The sequence below is a fragment of the Vicugna pacos genome, chromosome 12 (assembly GCF_048564905.1).
Source record: "Vicugna pacos chromosome 12, VicPac4, whole genome shotgun sequence".
Lineage (NCBI taxonomy): Eukaryota > Metazoa > Chordata > Mammalia > Artiodactyla > Camelidae > Vicugna > Vicugna pacos.
Genome location: NC_132998.1, coordinates 22,288,462 through 22,307,293, shown reverse-complemented (window position 1 = coordinate 22,307,293; position 18,832 = coordinate 22,288,462). Strand labels below are relative to the sequence as shown.

Here is an 18,832-nt window from a genome sequence, read left to right as displayed (position 1 = left end):
ATGTTCATTAATTTTCTGAGTCATGTTTACACAAACAAGATAAATTGACATGAATTACAGTTAAAATTTTTGTCTATTAGATTTCCCAGTTTGTTCGAATGACCCATTCTAATTCACTAAGAATAATCTAAGCTATTTCTGTCTACATTTGGAAAACTAACTAAAGAGCTAGGATTGTGGTTTAGGTAAAACAAGGCAAGACTGATCTTCCTCCACTTTTCTTCTCCCAAAACACATGTACATACACGTACACTCATACACCCACTTTCAACTATCCAGTTGTTGCTTCAATTTTTTTACATGTATTATGTAGTTTTAAAACAGAGAAATGTAGTTATAATTATCTTTGCATGTTGTTCTTTCCCTTCCTTTCTTTTGTGCTACACTTTTAAACCATTTATGCTTTTCTCTTTTTTCCTGATGGTTTAAAGAGTCAGGCATTAACAATGTTTTTCTCTCCCTGTCTTTGCCAGTAGCTCCAGGAAGTACTTTTCTTTCAGTCTACCTGTGGTCTTGTCTTGAGCTTTCACATGAAATGAAGATACAAAAGTAACTCCCTACCTTACAGGTTCTCTTCCTGTAAATCACCGTATGTGGGGACGAGACAGGAAGGGTCAATGGAATTAGAGAAGATAATTTTGTATTCTCTTCAATACGAGTTATTTAGATACAACAAAAGTTTAAGTAAGCCACTACTCAGAAATCTAGTTCATTTCATAGTGGTTTCATCATAATGGAAAGCTTACTTTGTTAAAGGATTTAGAATGAGGTGAAGGGCATTTTAGATCTTTTAAATTCAAGTTAAATGCACTTTGTTAAAGGTTAAGAAACATTTGCTAGAATTATGAGCAATTTCCAGCTAGCGTTCCATAAAAAGAGAGCCTGCAGTTAAGTTCATGTTACCCTCCCTAGTAGAATTCCACAGTGACTGGAATGGTTTATGAGTAAATATCATATGGATAGCTTTTTAAAGGGTTGGGAAAATGAGATCTGAAGAAAGAGTAAGAATGGAAAACTCTATCTCTCCCTTCTCTCTTTCTCCTCCCCCTCCATGCTTTCACATCTCCCTGCCCCCAACACACACACACCACTGTATCAGAAGAGGAAAAATTTATGTTTAAAGTCTCCTTTAGTGGTAAATGGAACAGCATAGTTGAGTAAATTGTGTGTGGCATTGAACTGGAATTTCTTCAGTGAAAGGGCTTATGTTCTTAAAGAGCTGAAAAGGGCTTAAATTTTCTAGTAGCCTGGAATAAAATTGCACAGGAGGCGCATGTGAAATGCAGCATGTGTGAATAGTTTTGCAGCAGAGTCCCATTTGAAATGTAGCAACACAGCTGGAGCAGTGACTCATCACACTAACATCTACTGTTAACAGACAGACTCTCTCTAATAAAGCCTGCACTTTCTCACGTTATAAGGCATCTCTTAGGCTGTTGTGATAGTATATGTTCCCTAAACTTGGTCAGGCCACTTGAATTTAACATTTGTTGAATACCTGCCATATACTAGGCATTTTTCTGCATTTAGTTCTTACACCTGTTTGGTTTTATTTTCCCCATTTCATAGGTGATGAATTTGAGGCCACACATCTGGGGTAATATTCAACTGGTTCTACCAGTTGCTTTTAGCCTGTGCTTGTTCTGTATGTTTGATAAAAATGAAGATACAAAGAAATTTCAGGACAGAAGGAAAGACATTTCAGATAGCTCATGTCAGTTGCCCTCAATCGTCTCAAAAATGTAGGGAGAGAATTCAAAAACAAGGGTGAAAATTTGGGACACAGCTACTTGAGAAAATGTAATGGGATTAGCAGTGAAAATAAAATGATTTTCCAGTTTTAATATCTAGAATCCAGCCCACGAATCCAGCTGCTGCCCTACTTCGCAGATGTGAAATGGCCTGATGGCTTCCTGAACACTGGCTACATCTTCCTGTCAGGATTCCAAGAGACTTCCCCAAGGACAGCAACCAGCCCACAGCTCAGTTCTTCTTAACGACCTGCCATGATGGATCTATTTACTTTTGGTTCAGCCCTCCCTAGATTGGAATGGTCTTCAATTTTCAACTTAAATACTATGACAAGGACAGATTTTTCAGGGAATTGAGATGTGTGTCTGTGTGTTGCATTTGTTCCAATTATGCTGAGCAAAATAACCAGACTAGAGTGACCAAAACAAAATATTTTCCTATAATTATTTTACTTTCTTCTTTTCTAAAAGTTTGAGCATCACTATGTCAAATCCATTTGTACCCTGTCTGTATGACCTTCACAAAATACTTGCCCTCTCTCAGTTTCTTCACCTGTAAAATGTGTTGTTGTGAAGATTAAAGGAATATATATAAAACACTAAGAACCATGCCTGGCATACGGTAATTGCTATCTAAGTGTTAGCTCTTATTTTTTATTATTATCACCATCATCATCATCATCATCATCATCATCATCATCAGTGAACCTGTGGAAAATGAGCTATCAATTTGGTGTGAGGCCTGATTAGTAAATGTATAGAAAATAAAAACTATCCTATGTGGTTCTTCAAAGTTTTAAAATTATCATGGATAACACTGAGGTTTATCAGCCAACAAGGAAAAAAAGTTCCCATGGAAGCTGTTAAACCCCTACTTCTTTCTCTTATCAGCTCCAGAAATCTATCTTATGCACCATTATGGCTTAATCCACATTTTCATCATGCTGTTATCTTATTCAAAGTTTCTCCACAATCTATCTCAAAAAGGTCCAACATGCATCTGCTCAACAAACAAATATTTAGTGATTATTACATGCCAGGGGCTAGAGATATAAATATGACTAAGGCATGGCTTTGTAATTGTGGAGTTCACTTACTGGTGGGTAGACAGACACATAAACAGATAATTACAGAATGGAGTAGAAGGAGCAACGATGCAAGCGCATACAAGGTGCTATGGGAGCAGAGATGAAGGATACTGGAGTCCACCCCAGAAGGCTCAGACAGGGCTTCCTGGAGGAAAGGATGCCAGGGCTTTAAGGGTTTCAAGCAGCAACTTAAATGTCTTCTCTGGTATCCCAAGGCTTCCTTAATCGGTCCTTTTTAACCCTCCAGCCATTTCTCCATTACCTCCAACATGACTCACCTCCCCACTTCTACTGGACAAGTCTCATAACTATTTCCTTGAAAAATCCACTTTTGATCCCATCTCCAATTGCTCTCCTCATATGGCATCTCTATCAGGTGTTCTCTGCCTGGTACACTGTGTTCTCTTCTCCTCCATGGAAATGGGCCCCACCTTGATGCCGTCATACACCTTCCTATTATTACTCATGAAAGCATATCAATCAGGCACATTCAGACGGACATTAGTGCTGTTTTCCCACACTCTGTAATTGTTTATTGTGTTTTTCTCATCACTTCAACCAAACTATAAGTACCTTAAGGAAAAAATAGTTCATAAGTTTACTTTGTTTCACAACACCTGGCAAGGTGTCAGCCAAAGCAAAATACAAGATGTCAAAAATACTTTCCGAATTAAATTATTTCACCAATGCCTTCTCTGGTCTATCTGATGTGCAATAAATTCATTTTATGAAAGTTTAGAAGTTCAAATAACCAGAGAAGAGAACATTCTTACTTCTGTCAGTTAATTTACTAACTGAAAGTCAGTAGTACTCTATGAGAAATAAACTAGCTTGGTAGAATTTGTGAATGTGAAGAAAACGTGAACCATGGAATAAATTACACATTTGGTTTATAAGTAGCCTCTGAATAAGGTTCTTGTACTTGGTAAGCAGTGAAAAAGTGGTATATTGTTGAGAGGGAATATATTTAGGTTGAGTGCAAGTTTGAATGGCCTTTTTTGTAAGGAAGTATTTTATATATATATATATATATATATATATATATATATATCAGTTAAATAAATGAAGAGGATTATACACGTATGTGAATGCATGCGTGCGCACGTGCACACACACACTGTAAGTATGAATGAGATAGCAGAAATGGCTGTTGGGAAAACAACCTTTTCATACTGCTAATGATAAGGCACTTTTAAACTTGGCACTTCTCTCTTATTTCTTTTTATTTCTCATCTGTTTCCCTCCCACTGTTATTTCTCATATTGTTCCTCTATTTTATCTTTCCTGCCTGATTTTCTTCCCTCACTCCCTCCCTCTCTAACAAACAAAAACTCTACACACTTTTTCTCATCCACACTCAGAGACACACACCTCAATTGTTTCCTGCACTTTGGGTTCCAAGTATGAAACCAACTATCTCAAGAGGGTGTCTGATAGTGATGCCATTAACTCACTAGACGAGTGAGTGGTTTTCAAACTTTTGCTCATAAACCTCTCAAAGAATTCTGAGAAAAGCAGAGACTCTGTGCCGGTTATCAATTCACCACCTCTAAATCCATCTTCCTTGCCTGCTCTGCTAAAGCTGATCTGGGACCTTTCAGTATTCTTTTCTTGGTCAGCTAACATGGTACTGAACTTTGTCAGTAGAGGGCACGGGAGAAGGGCTGCAGGGAAGAGCGCTCCTCCTTCCTGGGTTCAGGGAGCCGGCTCAACAGGCTCCTGCAGAGCTCGCAGCTTCCCCAGCGTCTGGCTCTGGCAGTGCAGGTAGATTCCCTACTTGCAGGCCCCACCGCCAGCTTCCCCAGCACCCAGCTCCCTAGTGTGTGCATAGTCTCCGGCCCCCAGCCCTTGGGGCGACACTGCTTCTCTGGAGACAGGCTCCTGAGGCACAAGCAGCTTCTTCGGAGCGAGGTGCTGCCTTCAGGGCACAGGAGTGAGCAGCAGCTGGTGGCCAGCAGCCTCCCCAGGTGCTTCCCTCAGGTAGTTCTGCAGTGGAGCTCCTCCAGTGAGACACCTCCCTGCAAACAGCTTTCCCTGGGGTCCCAGAGGGAAGATTTCCAGCAAATCCCTGAAGGCAGATTTCAGGAAAGTTGCACCATCATGGCTCCACAGTGACTCCTGTGCCATCAGCCCTGGGGAGGGTGGGGGGTGGGTTGCAGGGGAAGCTCTTCCTTGGGCTCTATCTCAGCCCTAGGGATCATGACAGCTTCCCAAATTTCTATCTCCGTGTTATTTAGAATTCCTATTTACTTCTTCCTAGCCAATCCCTCATTACCACAATTCTCTATTACATGCAGTAAGTCTCTAAATTAAACTTTCCTGTTCAAATGACTGCGTGGCTTCTGTATCCAGATTGGGTGCTGACTAATGCGCACTTCCTCATATATTTTAAAGTGACAGCTAAAATTTCTCATCAAAAATTTAAATAATTGAAAAAGATAAATTATCTGGTGTTCTGTATATAGATCACATGCTTAAAATATATTTTTGTCAAACCCTTAGAGTGACATATCTAGATCTGTTAATAGATGGAGAAGTCCAGCATATAACCAATAATTTGCATAGGCAGTCCTTCCTCATTTGCTTCTCTATCAAGGAAATCAGACTTACTTTCTGTACACATCACATGCGCACACACACACACTTTCATTTAAAAAATGTGAATAAATATGTTGATACATGTTCTCGTGACACACATCTCACTTAAACAGACCTGCAGAAAACAGATAAACAGACAATAGATGGAGAGAGAGAGGTAAGGAGACAGTCGGTGGGCAGACTGAGCCTTGCCAGTTTCAATACTTTTTTACCAGTTCAATATTTCTTCATATTTTTTTGGCCTTTCATGGGTCTTTCCTTCAGAAGTGATACATTCCTGAACTGTCCTTTTGCTTGGTGCCTTAGAGATTTCACCCTGTGACAATAAATCATAGGAAGATTTGGGGTGGGTGGAAGGCATGCCATCTTTTATGAAGTGGGAGGAAGGCGACTATGACAGAGGAGACAGGAAGGAAGCGGTAGCTGACTACAGACTCTCTCAGACACAGAGAGCAGTTTCAGAAAAGCATACATACAGAGGTTGAGGACCAGAAAATTGCTTCCCTCAAAACTATCCATGCCCTGGGGCCTCATACCCTGTGGACACCTAGGGTACAAGTTCTCCAGTATGAAGACAGCAACACTAGACCAAAGAACTACTGCATTCTACAATGAAGGCCAAAGTAGCGACATTGTTTCCCCTAAAACTGACAGTAAATCACGTATGGAGAAGCACGCGATTGTTTTTGTTTTTTAATGTAGAATAATAAAAATATTAACCTTAAAATATTCCTTAAAAACTGGGGAAAAAAAAGCTTTCCTTACAAGAATGCCAAAGTTTCCTTTAGAGTCAATATCGCATCAAATATGAAACTCCCTGAACCCCACCAGTACCTACGTTTGAATAAGGGCCTTGCTTTCACTGTTTGTGACTCAAGATGTCACATGGGTCAAATCCTTCATTTACAGTGGTTCTGTTTCTTATTTAAAACAGTAAGTTTTCCTTGGATCCACTATTTTACTGAATTACATAATAGGGAGAGAAATGAAGAATCTTAAACAAAAAGCAAAGGAGAAGTGGCCAATTTTTACCATTTGGGATATTAACAAGTTTAACATGGCTCAGCAACTATCTTAAGTGTTATATCAACTATTATGACACAAGCTAAAGGTGTTGAAATATAAAGATGTGTGTTTTCTGAGAGAAAATGGGTGACAATTTGAAGGGCTGGTTCTTTAAAAGGAAGAATACATACATAAGAATTCAGAACAGATTCTCAACCAACACTAATGTACAATGAGGTTTACGCAAGTTAAGAAAGGTTTTAAATGTTTTAAAAAATTTTTTTAAGGAAACTACTGTTTCCTGTTATTTTTGGAAAATCTGTAAATGCTAGTGTTTTCAAAAGGAAACATTTGTGGAGAGATAGTAAGTATGTTTCACATGCTACACATCTCAGATTCTTGTTTGTTCATTTCCCCTAAGAAGTTGGTAATTCTGTTTTAAATAAATGATATTTACTCTTAGTTAAGGTTTCTGTCTTTTTATTCCCCCAAACCAGCATCCACATGGGAAGTACAGGGCTTCTAGTATTTTCTCCACCTAAATAATTTTTTAGTAAAGACTTTTCTTTCTTGAATAAGATCCAAATTCCCAGAATATACTGTTTAAATTATTTTGTTTAAAAAGTCTATTTACTGCCTGTTTTATAATAAACTACTAGGATCTTTAAAATAAAGATTCTGGATTAATGCAAAAATTATTAAAAGTCATAGTATGTCATTTGCTTACAAATGTATAAGGATCTGTTATAATTCCCATTTTACTTTCAATATAGGTATTGCCCCTTACTGCAGTAGTATGAATAATCAACTTGGTGGATATTACTCCACCAAGGATGTGAAGGATGCCCATAAAGAACTTCCATTATGGTCCAGTAAATAAATTTAGGGCCATCACTTGAAGTTAGAAAAATCAATAAATACATAGACATTTCTATGTTCACCAAAAATTTCTTTCATACCTGCTAAGCACCATGGCTACTGTGATGAACAAGTTAATGTTGGGATTTTTTAAGATGCAAATAATGGAAAATCAGCCAGTCTACCAAACTGGTAATTTATCATGAAAGTCAATAACTATTTTCATTTTGTGGGGGAAAAAATAGAAATAAGAAAATTTAGTAATGGAAAAATTCTGATGTGGACAAGCGATACCAAGTTTGTTGCCATCTGTGATTTGTCCTATCCATGGTTTTTTTTTTTAACATACTTACTTGAACAATGGAGTTCCACAGACAACACACTTATATATTCCAGGATCTTTGTGATGTGTATATTCTCCTTCGAAGGCACTGATACACAATAAACAGAGCATAAAAAAATTAAACAAAGTTAGCATTATTTCTTACAGAATGTATTTGCTTAAAATATATTTCTCTAATAAATCTTTCAAGGGCCTTTTGTTCTCAAATGAGAACAGACCAAACATATGGAAATCTAAACATTACTAATATATTTCAAATCCGTATAATAAAACGTGCATATAACTACTCCAAACTAGTACAGGTTAAATAAAGGGAAAGAAAAAAGCAAGCCATTTAGTTATGTAATGCTTAGAAAATGTTTTTTCCTATTTAAAAAAAAAAAGCCTGTAGTTCAGATTCACAGAAAAAACATTATTACATAATATTTCTGCTACTCTACAGTGTCCAAGAGTGTATATGAGAAAATGTAGAAGGGTCCAAAACTTCAAGTGGAAGGAGTCTTATTTTTTGGTTTGAAAAGGAATATTGCAGCTTTAAGGGAATATTTTTCTAAGTTAACAATCTAAAAGGCTAGGAGGTCATTCAGCTAATACAAATCAGCTGTGCTAGCCCAACAAAAAGTCTATGTGCTCTGCAGCTTGTTTTTATTATCCTTTCACCCTCTTTATGAGGTCCAATTTTTTTATAAACAGAATTTTTAAGAATGACCTAATCTCTAGTTGTTTGTGTGCATTAAATCATTTTGCTAGTCATGTACACAACAGGACGAGTAGACGTCTTGGGCTAAGACTGAAGTCCATTGCTAGCTCATTGTGCAGTAAGGGTGGACTTTGTCAGAGATTCAACATTTGGTAAATTCAGTAAACAGTATATACTGTGACAGGAAGAGAGAGCTGCCTATTAACAAGGACCCCATGTGTGGTAAAGAGCTCTTTCAGCTCATGAATGAAAACAAGAAGTTACATCATTAATAAATTTGGATCAGAGGTAAGTTACGGCCTTATGCCAAGCTCCATGGTATAAATTAGACAACAAAATGGTTGGACTTTGGCAAGTTACCTTTGAGCTGGAATCAGCTGAGAGAGACTTTATTCACTAAAAACAGTCTTGGAAGTGAACAAACTCTTTTTTCAGGACTTAGGGCGAACTTCCAAGGACCAAAGCCATGTGAGGGCAGTTACTGAAAATTTTTGACATTCCAACCACAAATGAGCCAATAAATACTTTCTCCACATGTGCTTCAAAAAGAAATTGGAGTGGGGTAGAAAGGAACTAAATTATGCTACCTTCTTTTTGCAGCCAAAACGTCTATACTTACAATGGCCACCTTCAAATTTTCAGCATCCTGGCAAAGTGCCATGTCCCTCATGGTTTTGCTTACTGTGATGTCTTCCCCAAAAATGTACCTAAATCGCTATTACTGCCACACATTTTGTAGTAAATAAAAACAGGCCCTTAACAAAAGCCTTGTGACTTTACGAGAGATAGAGTGTTCATTAGATGGGGGAAAGAATACATAAAACTTAGTCTTAACCTAAACAATACCATTTTCAGCCTTTTCAAGGATACTAATTTGTAGACTTTAGCAAATAAGTGTGGAATCCTTTAAGTTAAATGGCAAGGAAGAGGATTCAAAGGTTGTGGTGGGGTGGTGAGGGATGAAGAAAACTAGCTCTTGCTTAATGACTTCTTCGTAAGCTCGCCTTACCTTTCGGTCCCTTTCTCCTGAGTGACATGGTACTGCAGGGGTGTTAGCCGCTTCCTCAGTTCCTGCTGGGAAAAGACCACCTTACAGCTCTTTTTATCCCTACATGACCCTGGAAAGAGAGAGGATATGGGAGAAAGAGGCTTTTTAGCTTGAATCCTAAATAATTGCTTTGGCTGGCCGCCACAACACAGCCTCTGCAGTCACTTCTCAGTGACCAGACTGGCCCCTAACACACGAGACAATCTTACCTGAACTGCAGCCGATGATTTCTCTCAGTTTACAGAGAAGGTTACTCAAGATTCAGGAGAGCCCTCTGGAGTGCTGACAATGCACTCCAGCCAAAGCTGCTAGCCCGAGACAGTAAAAACTCACTGAACACTCACAAGATGGGAGCATATCTATTATGTTTCCCAACACTCTCAATTTCTTTTTTTTTCAAACAAATTCAAAAAGCGTAATCCTGTAAGCATTTGCGCTGTATATATAAGATGATGGGCATATTATGTTAAACAATATCTCCATTCAATAATTTTGCAGCTTAGTAGAATAGCCCGCAACCTTCATCATTCAATTTCCATCCTGGGTGATTTAAATACCATCGTATTTATTTTATTTTATTTTTTATTTATTGAACCCTAAAGAGTTATTTTTCCATGACTAGGAATTGCTATTCTCTGTGATTTTGTCAGACTTCCCTAGGTTCTGCAGAGTCCTTAAATACAAACATCTCTTGAAAGACTGCATCTTACCATGTCAAACGGGCAGCAAGAAACTTTTAATAAACTCCAGTAGAAGGCATGTATAGTAATGCAGATTGAAGTTCCAAAGAAAACGTGAAATAAATAGGGAGGGGGAAAGACAAAGAGAAAATGAAGAGTGAATGTGACTTTAGAGAACTACATTTTTCTTTTTGCAAAGTATACCTAGGAAGACTTTGCTGATTAAGTGTATTTGAATGGTAAAATAATTTTAACATGGTTCTAATAACAATGTTTGCTTTTATTTCAACCTATATAGACTGCAGTAAAATGTTCAGACAACACCTGCTTCTATGTAGTACCTGAACAAATGATTGAAAAGAAATACAGTTGGGTTCTGCATCTGCAGATTCAACCAAACATTACGGAAAATATCCCCCCCCAACCAAAAAACAATTCCAGAAAGTTCCAAAAAGCAAAACTTGAATTTGCTATCCTAAGGCAACTATTTACATACCATTTACATTATATTTACAACTATTTGCATATCATCTACACTGTATTAGGTATTATAACTAATCTAGAGATGCCTTAAAGTATAAGGCAGGATATGCATAGATGACATGTAATATTACAGCAACTTACATGAGGGGACCTGAGCATCCTCAGATTCTGGTATCTGCACGGGGTCAGGAACCAATCCCTTGTGGATACTGAGGGGTGACCTGTAACTCCGGGACATGGCAACCCGTATTGCTACAGTGCAATTGCTTTTCTTTGCTTTTCCATCACAGTGTGAAAGAAAGAGGCCTGCAGATGGCCCTACATGCAAAAATTTCTTACTGTGTTTTGACATCACTAGAAGAAAGCTCGCTTAGGTTCCTGAATTGAAACCCAACTTCTTTTGAAATATTAAATAAATATGATTTAGGAGTAGAAATGTTTTCTACTTCCTTTACTTTTAAGGCACCTAATGTCATAGTATGTGAGATCACTGAAATTAGAATAGGAGAAACTTAACTAGCCAGTGACCCTGACTGTGGGACTAAAGAAGGATGTTAGCTTCCAGAGTCAGGGCCAGGGCCACCAAGATAGAGGGGTTGATTTTCTATGAGAAAATATGGAGGCAGGAAAAGAGCAAACCAGAGCCAAACAGAAAAGCACACCATTGAGTAGACCTGTGGGTTGTCAAATAGCGCCTCTCCTGACCTTCCACAAAACATGCTGGCCCTGCTCTGGCCTGGAAAGAGCCACAGGAATGGCTGGCATATCACTAATGGCACGTTGGTCTCTCATCTCACTGGAACCCATAAAGCCACACTAGGCTTTCTCCAAATACCTACTACTTACACTTTTAATATTTTCTAAGGCATAGATAGAAACGTTTCCCTGAGAAATGTCTGCACTGTCAGAACAAGCCTCTCCACAGGCTGAACACAGAACTGGCTGTAATTGGTGAATCTCTGCTCAAGTCACTACAGATGTATTAAAAAGTTATCTTTTTGTTTTTATTTTTTTGTCTGCTAGAAGGGTTGTATCTTTGTTGATTTCATCAGAAATGCATTAACTGTAAATCTAACATGACAAAATATCTTGGTTAAAATTATTCTTTCCAATGGCATAAATAATTAAAATCTATACAATCAGAACTAAACAATTCTGTCCAAAATATTTTTGTTAATATACATTCATTCATACAAAAAGGCCAATTGTGTTCTCAAAGCTGAGAGAACTAAGCTACCCATCTGTATGTCATTTAGTACAAGAGAAGCAACTGCAGGTTTAAATTACATGGTATTGGATTGCAATTTCCTAACATTGGATGCTTTTCTGCTTTTTTACCTTGAGTCATTTACTAAGGAGTGTTCATAAAAAGTAGCTTAAAGCACAGATGCTTGCAAATCGTTTAGGCAAAGATGTTTCTCTCTTTTTCATTCTCCCTCTCTCAAAAAAAAAATCTCTCTTTTCTGAAGAAAAAGAATAAAACTGTTGGTCAGTATTGACGAACCATGTCAAGTATTTGTATAAGGAGAAAAGGTAAAATTGAAAACATCTGATTGAAGTAAATAATACAAACATAAAAGCTTTACTGGTGAATGAAGGCTATTGAAAAGACTTTATTTCATAGATTAGAAATTACTTTTGATCTAAACATTCTTAAAAACAGATTGTTTTCCACTATGAACCATCTCATTAGCTGTGCTACAGAGGCCTCGTGTTAGTGGCAAGCTTTGAAAGCGTGCTGCTGTACTCTTTTGTTAGTCTCCATCTTATTTGGGAGGGGGATAAAGATTTCATTCCAGCTTTCTTTGTTTGTCTTTCAAGAACCACTAAAGCAGTATTCACACAAATTTTGTAGGAATGTGCCCTATGTCATAGCCTACAAATTATTTGGTTTTGGTGTACTTAAAGGTCATCTCCCAAATTAGCAAAATTTTCCTACATCCTGGCTTTTCAACCTTAAATATAAATATTGTTTCCTAACTGTAAGTGAGGTTTGTTCTTTAAGAAATGCTAGTGTTTATTTAAAGTTGTCAAACTTGGTACATTTTTATTCTTTGGTCATACTGTGTTCTCAAAATAATTAGACTTTTAAAGTGTACCTAACAGTAAAAGGAAGTATATGTGGACTAGAAACAACTATTGTGATTTAATATTAAAGAACTCAACGAGAAGTTAGTCAGATTTTACTAAATTTCTTGCCACATAGTTTAATAATAATAATGTACTTCCTGAACAATTGAAAGCTATACTATTACCTTAGCTTCCCCAGCATCATAACCAAAACCTGGCAAATATAAACATAGAAAGGCTTCACTTTTGTCTCTGATTTCCCTTCTCCCTATCAGACTCCCTTTTCTAAAAGTCATGTGGTGCCACTGTTAATTTTGAAGAAGTCATTTCATTTTGAAATTCTAGAATAATTCATTGGATGATTTCCTTTTACTATCTTCACTTAGGTACTGTAATTTTCTTATTATACAGGGTAATTTAACATTAGTATTATATGACATCTGTTCAATGACCTCTAAAGTGGCTTAGAAGGATGTTAGGGAAAGATTTTTTTTCCCTTTATTTAAATGTTTAATAGAGTACTCTGAGGCTACGAGTGAGCATGTGTGTATACATGTGCAACACAAAGCATATTTGAGGGGTAATATTGCCACTTTGGTATCTAATCATAACATCATTCCCTGCAGAGTAATTTTGGTATTGATCAGATAGATCCACTCTGAACCCGATCCAAGGGCATTTATTTACTAAAGTATGCCCGAAGTCTCTTTTCATATCAAGGTTTGTTCCATATTGTTCACAAAACCAGTATTGTCTTGAATTAGATTTCACTTTCTGCCTTTGCCTGCTTCCTAGTCATGTGACCTTGGACAAGTCCATCTCTCTGACTATGTACTATCACCCTCAGAGGTCTGCTGTAAGGATCACAGCAATTCGCACTTAACAAACACTGTCTAAATAAATGCAGTATTACATCAGCATTTTGATTACAGTGAATTCTGAAGTTAAAACTATGAAGGATAACCAGATCAGGTATTTCAGTATGCTACAATATTTTATTGGCAACTATTTTTCTATAATAATTCCCTTAGAACAGTATTTTCCTCACAAGTTATCTTTAAAAATGATTAAAACAAGAATTGAAAGAAGAAAATGAAAATTTAAGTGCCTATTATGTGCCAGCTAGACACTGTCATATAACTATATTTAATCCTCTCAGTAACTCTAGGAAGTAGATGTCATGCCCATTTCACAGATGTAGAAACTGAGGCTCAGAGAATATAACAAGTTACTAAGAACAGACAGCAAATAGATACAATGACTCAAACCCCAGGGTGCCTGACTGCAAAGTCGATGGTCATATTTTCTGTGAGGAAAAATTATGCTACAAATTTCTTCTTTCTTCTTAAATTAGGCAGTAGCTTTCACCTTGAAAATTATCACTAACAACTTAAGCTAATAAGAAAGAAGAGTAATAATCACTACAGTACATCCGGAAAAGTAAATACATTTCTCTATTAGCCAATGTCTGCTTTCCCCGTGTTCATTCCTTCAGCATAGGGTCAGTGACAAGGTTCAAACAGGATTCTCACAAAGTCTATAAAAACGTTGAAAGGCTTTTTAAATTCCTGTTAAGAAGTAAATCAAATGTGTTACCTAAATCTTAGAGCACTTTTAAGTCATAAATCTTATATTTCAGTGTGAAAAATCAAAACAAAACAAAATCTAAAGATCCCATAACTTTAATTTTGGTTCTAGGATCAGAAAAAAATGAAACTATTAAATATCTTCCCAAGATAATAAACGAATAAGAGATGATAAGACTATCTTGTTTTGCTTTGAGTTTAGTAGGTTAAAACAGTAAAGTTCATGTTGAAATATCTTGCTATTTTATTTTAAAATGGTATACTTTAATTTTCACTATAAATTATAATTTTAGTTGGTTATAGAGTTGGTCATATTGGAAAGTTAAATAAACTTTTATTCCACCTTGGAAGTGTTAGGAATTTCTATGTAAGTGGGCATTTATAAAAACCCAACCCAGTTCATTTTTACAATAGAATATAAAACTATTATACCAAGAACCATTTTTTCTTGTGTTTTGTTTTGCATTCTAGTAATTTAATAAAGACTTTAAGAAAAAAAATGCAAAGCATAAGGAAGAAAAGCTCCATGCTTGTAAAAACATACCTAATTCTGATTTTTTCTCTCAACATAGACCTGTACAGGAAAAACATTCCTAAGATTAACATACTGTCTAAGACGTCATGACACTGGCTTCAGTCTTCTGGTTTCCATGAAATTAGGCTGCAGGGCTTACTTTGAGGACCACTGATCTGACAATTTTCTTACTGTGTTTTTAAGTCATCAAAAATGTTGAGTGTTTACAGAGTACCAGGCACTGTGCTATGTAAAATACTCATTCGTTCATTCAGTAATTCCTTACTGAGCACCTACTATATGCTGGCATTAAAAGTACATAGGATGTATCTGTGAACAAAATAAAGATCCTACTTTCTTGGAGCTCCAATTCTAGCAGGGGTAGGGGAAGACATAAAATAGAATGAAGATAAGTAAGAAAATAGAAGGTGATAAGTATACAGGGTAGAAAAAAAAAGCAAAACTGAGCAGGGCACAGAAGATTGGGAGTGCTAGAAGTAAGATCTGTAACCTTAAATCAAGTGAGCAAGCTCAGCCTCACTGAAGTGACAATTAAGCAAAGCCCTGAAGGAAGAGAGGAAGCTGGTTGTGCCGATATCTGAAAGGAAGAGCTTTCTAAACACCCAGTAGAAATGGCCAATGCAAGAGACGAATACACTACAAACTTCATACTCCAGTGGGAGAGACAGAGACAAGTAACTGCAAAGCGAGTAATAAAACCTGAATATGAATGGAGTAGATAACCAACAAAAAAAGGACATGCTTTTATATCTGGAAATCCACAATCACACTTCTTAGGACAGACATTGTCTGACGTGATCTTTCTTTCTTCCAAGTGATCTCATTTTAGCACAGTGCTGTACTCAAAATAGCTCTCCGAGAGTGTTTGTCTGGCTGAAGCTTCAACACAGAATTAGAGTGCAGTCTCTGCTAATTTGCTCTGTGTATTTGATACTATCCCTTTCAGACTATAGATCATCATTCTCAACCTGGAATCACGTGTAAGAGGATACTCAATAGATGCTCTGTGGTGATGAATTCTTGATAGGCCTAGACAGCAAAATCCTTTGGCCAAACAATGTTTTTACCTTTTGGAAACAGTTCAACACCTCTCCCATTCAGAGTAATCTTGTAGGTGGTGGCAGGAAATTATAAAATTAGTACCTCAACCTACTTTTCATTTTTAAAAAACATTCTGTTTTTACCTTTAGGCTCAGTTTAATTTCATCTGTCCTCCAAGTCCTAAATACAATACAATGGGAAAAAAACAAAAACAAACAAAAAAACCTCTAGGCCTTAAGAATCAGAAAGCAGATAATTGTTTCTTTTTAAGGTAAAGTTTTTTTTTTTAATGTGAGAAAAGTCATATCTTTGTTACAGTAATAACCACATTTCATGCCTTCTTGCTGTTTTTCTATTACTTCACGTAAGGCAGTTCTACAGATCGGTTTCAGTGATACCCTGTTGATGCGTGCACAGAATTCTAATTAACATCAATGGACATTATAAGCATGGCAAGGCAACACACCATTTTAAACGTCTTGAATGAAACAAGATCATATGTTTTAGTAGTGCATAGTTGAATGATAAAATTGGTCTGGTTTCCACACTGAAGGTTTGAATAGATAAATTAAGAAAACATTTTCAAGGAAGTTTTCAAGTCTACATATCCTGGTAAATTCACCCCTCCTCTGAACTTTCATCTGAATACCCTTAGCACTAGTGTATTTACTCTGCAAGGTACTATTTACATGAGCTAATGTAATATTTTTCAATTATTCTCAAATGTCTTCAGTTGTTTCTGCTTTATTTTCCCAGATCACAAATTCTTTGAAGACATAAACAGCTGAGCCTAATATTAATTCACATTTTCTATAACTATTTATTAAAAATCTATAGTGAATTAAGAACGGTGATGAGCGCTGGAAAGTTAAAAATGAGTAAGTCAAGGTTGCTGCCTTAGGGGAGCACATATTGCAGCAGGAAAGATAAGAAAAACAATCAATATAATGTGCAGTCTTAAAGTAAAAATATATGCAGAGAGAGTTAACAAAGAAGACATTATCACTCTTAAACTCTGCCCACCTACAATGACTAGGTCCAGTTATAACTGGGATATGGAAAACTCACGTAATTTGCAGAAACAGCATCTACAAGGTCAGAGGGCCAGAGAATTTTCAAACAGGGAAGAGAACTCCATCTAGACAAGCTGACAGATGCAGTGTGATCACATGCACACAATGTCAAGGTGGTAATCAAAGAGTCTTTCATGTGGGTGGAATTAGCTAGTTTAACAACGCAAAAATAGCCCAGATAAAATGTAGATCCTGATTTGGAAGAGAAAAAAACTGGGCAGCTGAGAAATAAAGCAGTTTTAAAATTAAGGGTGAAATATGCCAACGTTTTCTCACTGTAAGCCAATGGGAATAAATGTACTTCCCACGACATCTAAAGCCTATTAATATGATTTTAAATTCTAGCCTATAATAGTAAGTAATCTGTTAAGGCTGCATGATTTTTTTGAGAGGAGACCATGGAGAGCTTTACCACTACATTCATCCTGATGACACATTCACCTCAATGACTCTGTAAGATAGAAACCATATTTTACATTTCTCTTTCACCCCTGGGTTACAAATTTTTCTTTGTTGCATTCATGTATGGTAGACATCTTATGAGCAGTCTCTAAGTGCATCACAAAGAACTAGAGAGTGCTTCATCAATATTTTGAAATGTAATGTGAATACCAAGAGCAATCATTTTTGTATTCATGTGGTTCCTAACGACTAGAGTTTAGGGAAATATTTAAAACACGTCTTGACCTAAAAAAGCATTTTCTTACTTGCAAAGCATATGAATAAAAAGAGAATTTTTAAAAGCACTACCATCATCAAGTGACAACAGTGGAAGAGAAAGTTAACTTGACTTTGAATCTGTCTGATTGCATATGAAACGTCTGACAGAGTTGGAGTCCCCTGTTTTTAATTTTTTTTCCAGTATGCGTCTTCACTAGAACATCATAGCCCATATAGAAAAAAAAATTAAAAACAGACAGGCTCATTTCCATTCTACATTTCACATGCAATCAAAAGGACTTGCAAAAAAATAGTTCTCTCTCCCATCCTCCCTTACTGCCTTGGAAGCATAGGCTGTAAGGGAGAGTTGAGAGGGGCCACTGACAAGCAGTAAGGGAAGGAGCCCTCTCTCAGAGCGCCATGTGGACTTTTATTTCCACACAACATGAAGTATACTTTGTCAGAAAGAAAACAAAATTTATATTGTCTAAGAGCTCAGCTTTGTAAATTTCTAAAACTGCATTATGGCCTAAATCAAATTTAAAGTCTAAATTAATTAAGCTCAATGGGCAGAAAACAAGTCTGCAATTGCCACTCAATGGACAGCTAAATCTGAATCTGTACATTCCAGAAAAATCAGGTATTCTAGAGGGGAAAAAAGTAAAAACTTTTACAGTTTTCTTTATCACCCAGATAACTAAAGAAGAGGCATAAGTCTTCTTCTGAATTTTCAGTATCTCTTCGTGGGACAGTGCACATATTAATTTCAGTTGTCTCTGTGTCCCCAGCACCTAGCAGTGTGCCCAGGCAAGAGTAAGCACTAAATATATGTTGTATTTAAATATTTATTCAACTCTCCATTTTAATTACTGCTATTTAAATTTTCTTCCTAAAAGATGTTTTCTAAAAAAAAATGTCTCTGGCTATGTTTCTTAGAACTTAGTTTTAAAAACTACAACAATAATATTTGCTTAATAAACCAGTGAAATTTAAAAAAATAAATGATGAATTTTTTTCCTTTATTACTACTCTGAATCCTTTATGACCTCTCTAGAGTTCCACTTTCAAATCTTTTATTATGACTAATATTCCATTAATCCTCTGGATTTAAGACTATGAGATTACCTATTCCGGCATTCTCCACAACGTATCCTGTGGAACACTGGCTCTGAAAAAAATGCTTACGGGTTGTTCCTCTTGCAGAGGGCGGGGGGGGGGGGGGGGGGGGTTAGGGCGGGGAGGGAGCTGGTGAGGAGAAGTATCCATAGTCAAACCAGATCAGGAAAATCTAGGTTACACGGGTTTCTTAGTGA

General features: G+C 36.7%; 1 protein-coding gene across 4 annotated transcripts in view; it reads right to left on the bottom strand.

Moving 5' to 3' along the window:
- MSRB3 (methionine sulfoxide reductase B3) overlaps nucleotides 1–18,832 on the bottom strand; it is a 158,099-nt gene that overhangs the window by 101,317 nt on the left and 37,950 nt on the right. For all 4 annotated transcript variants that reach the window (XM_072973019.1, XM_072973018.1, XM_072973020.1 and 1 more), the window contains 2 exons: nucleotides 9,353–9,461; nucleotides 7,654–7,731 (listed from right to left, as the gene is read on the bottom strand). In XM_072973019.1, coding sequence (XP_072829120.1) covers nucleotides 7,654–7,731; nucleotides 9,353–9,461 — 187 coding nt within the window. The remainder of the gene's footprint in view (nucleotides 1–7,653; nucleotides 7,732–9,352; nucleotides 9,462–18,832) is intronic.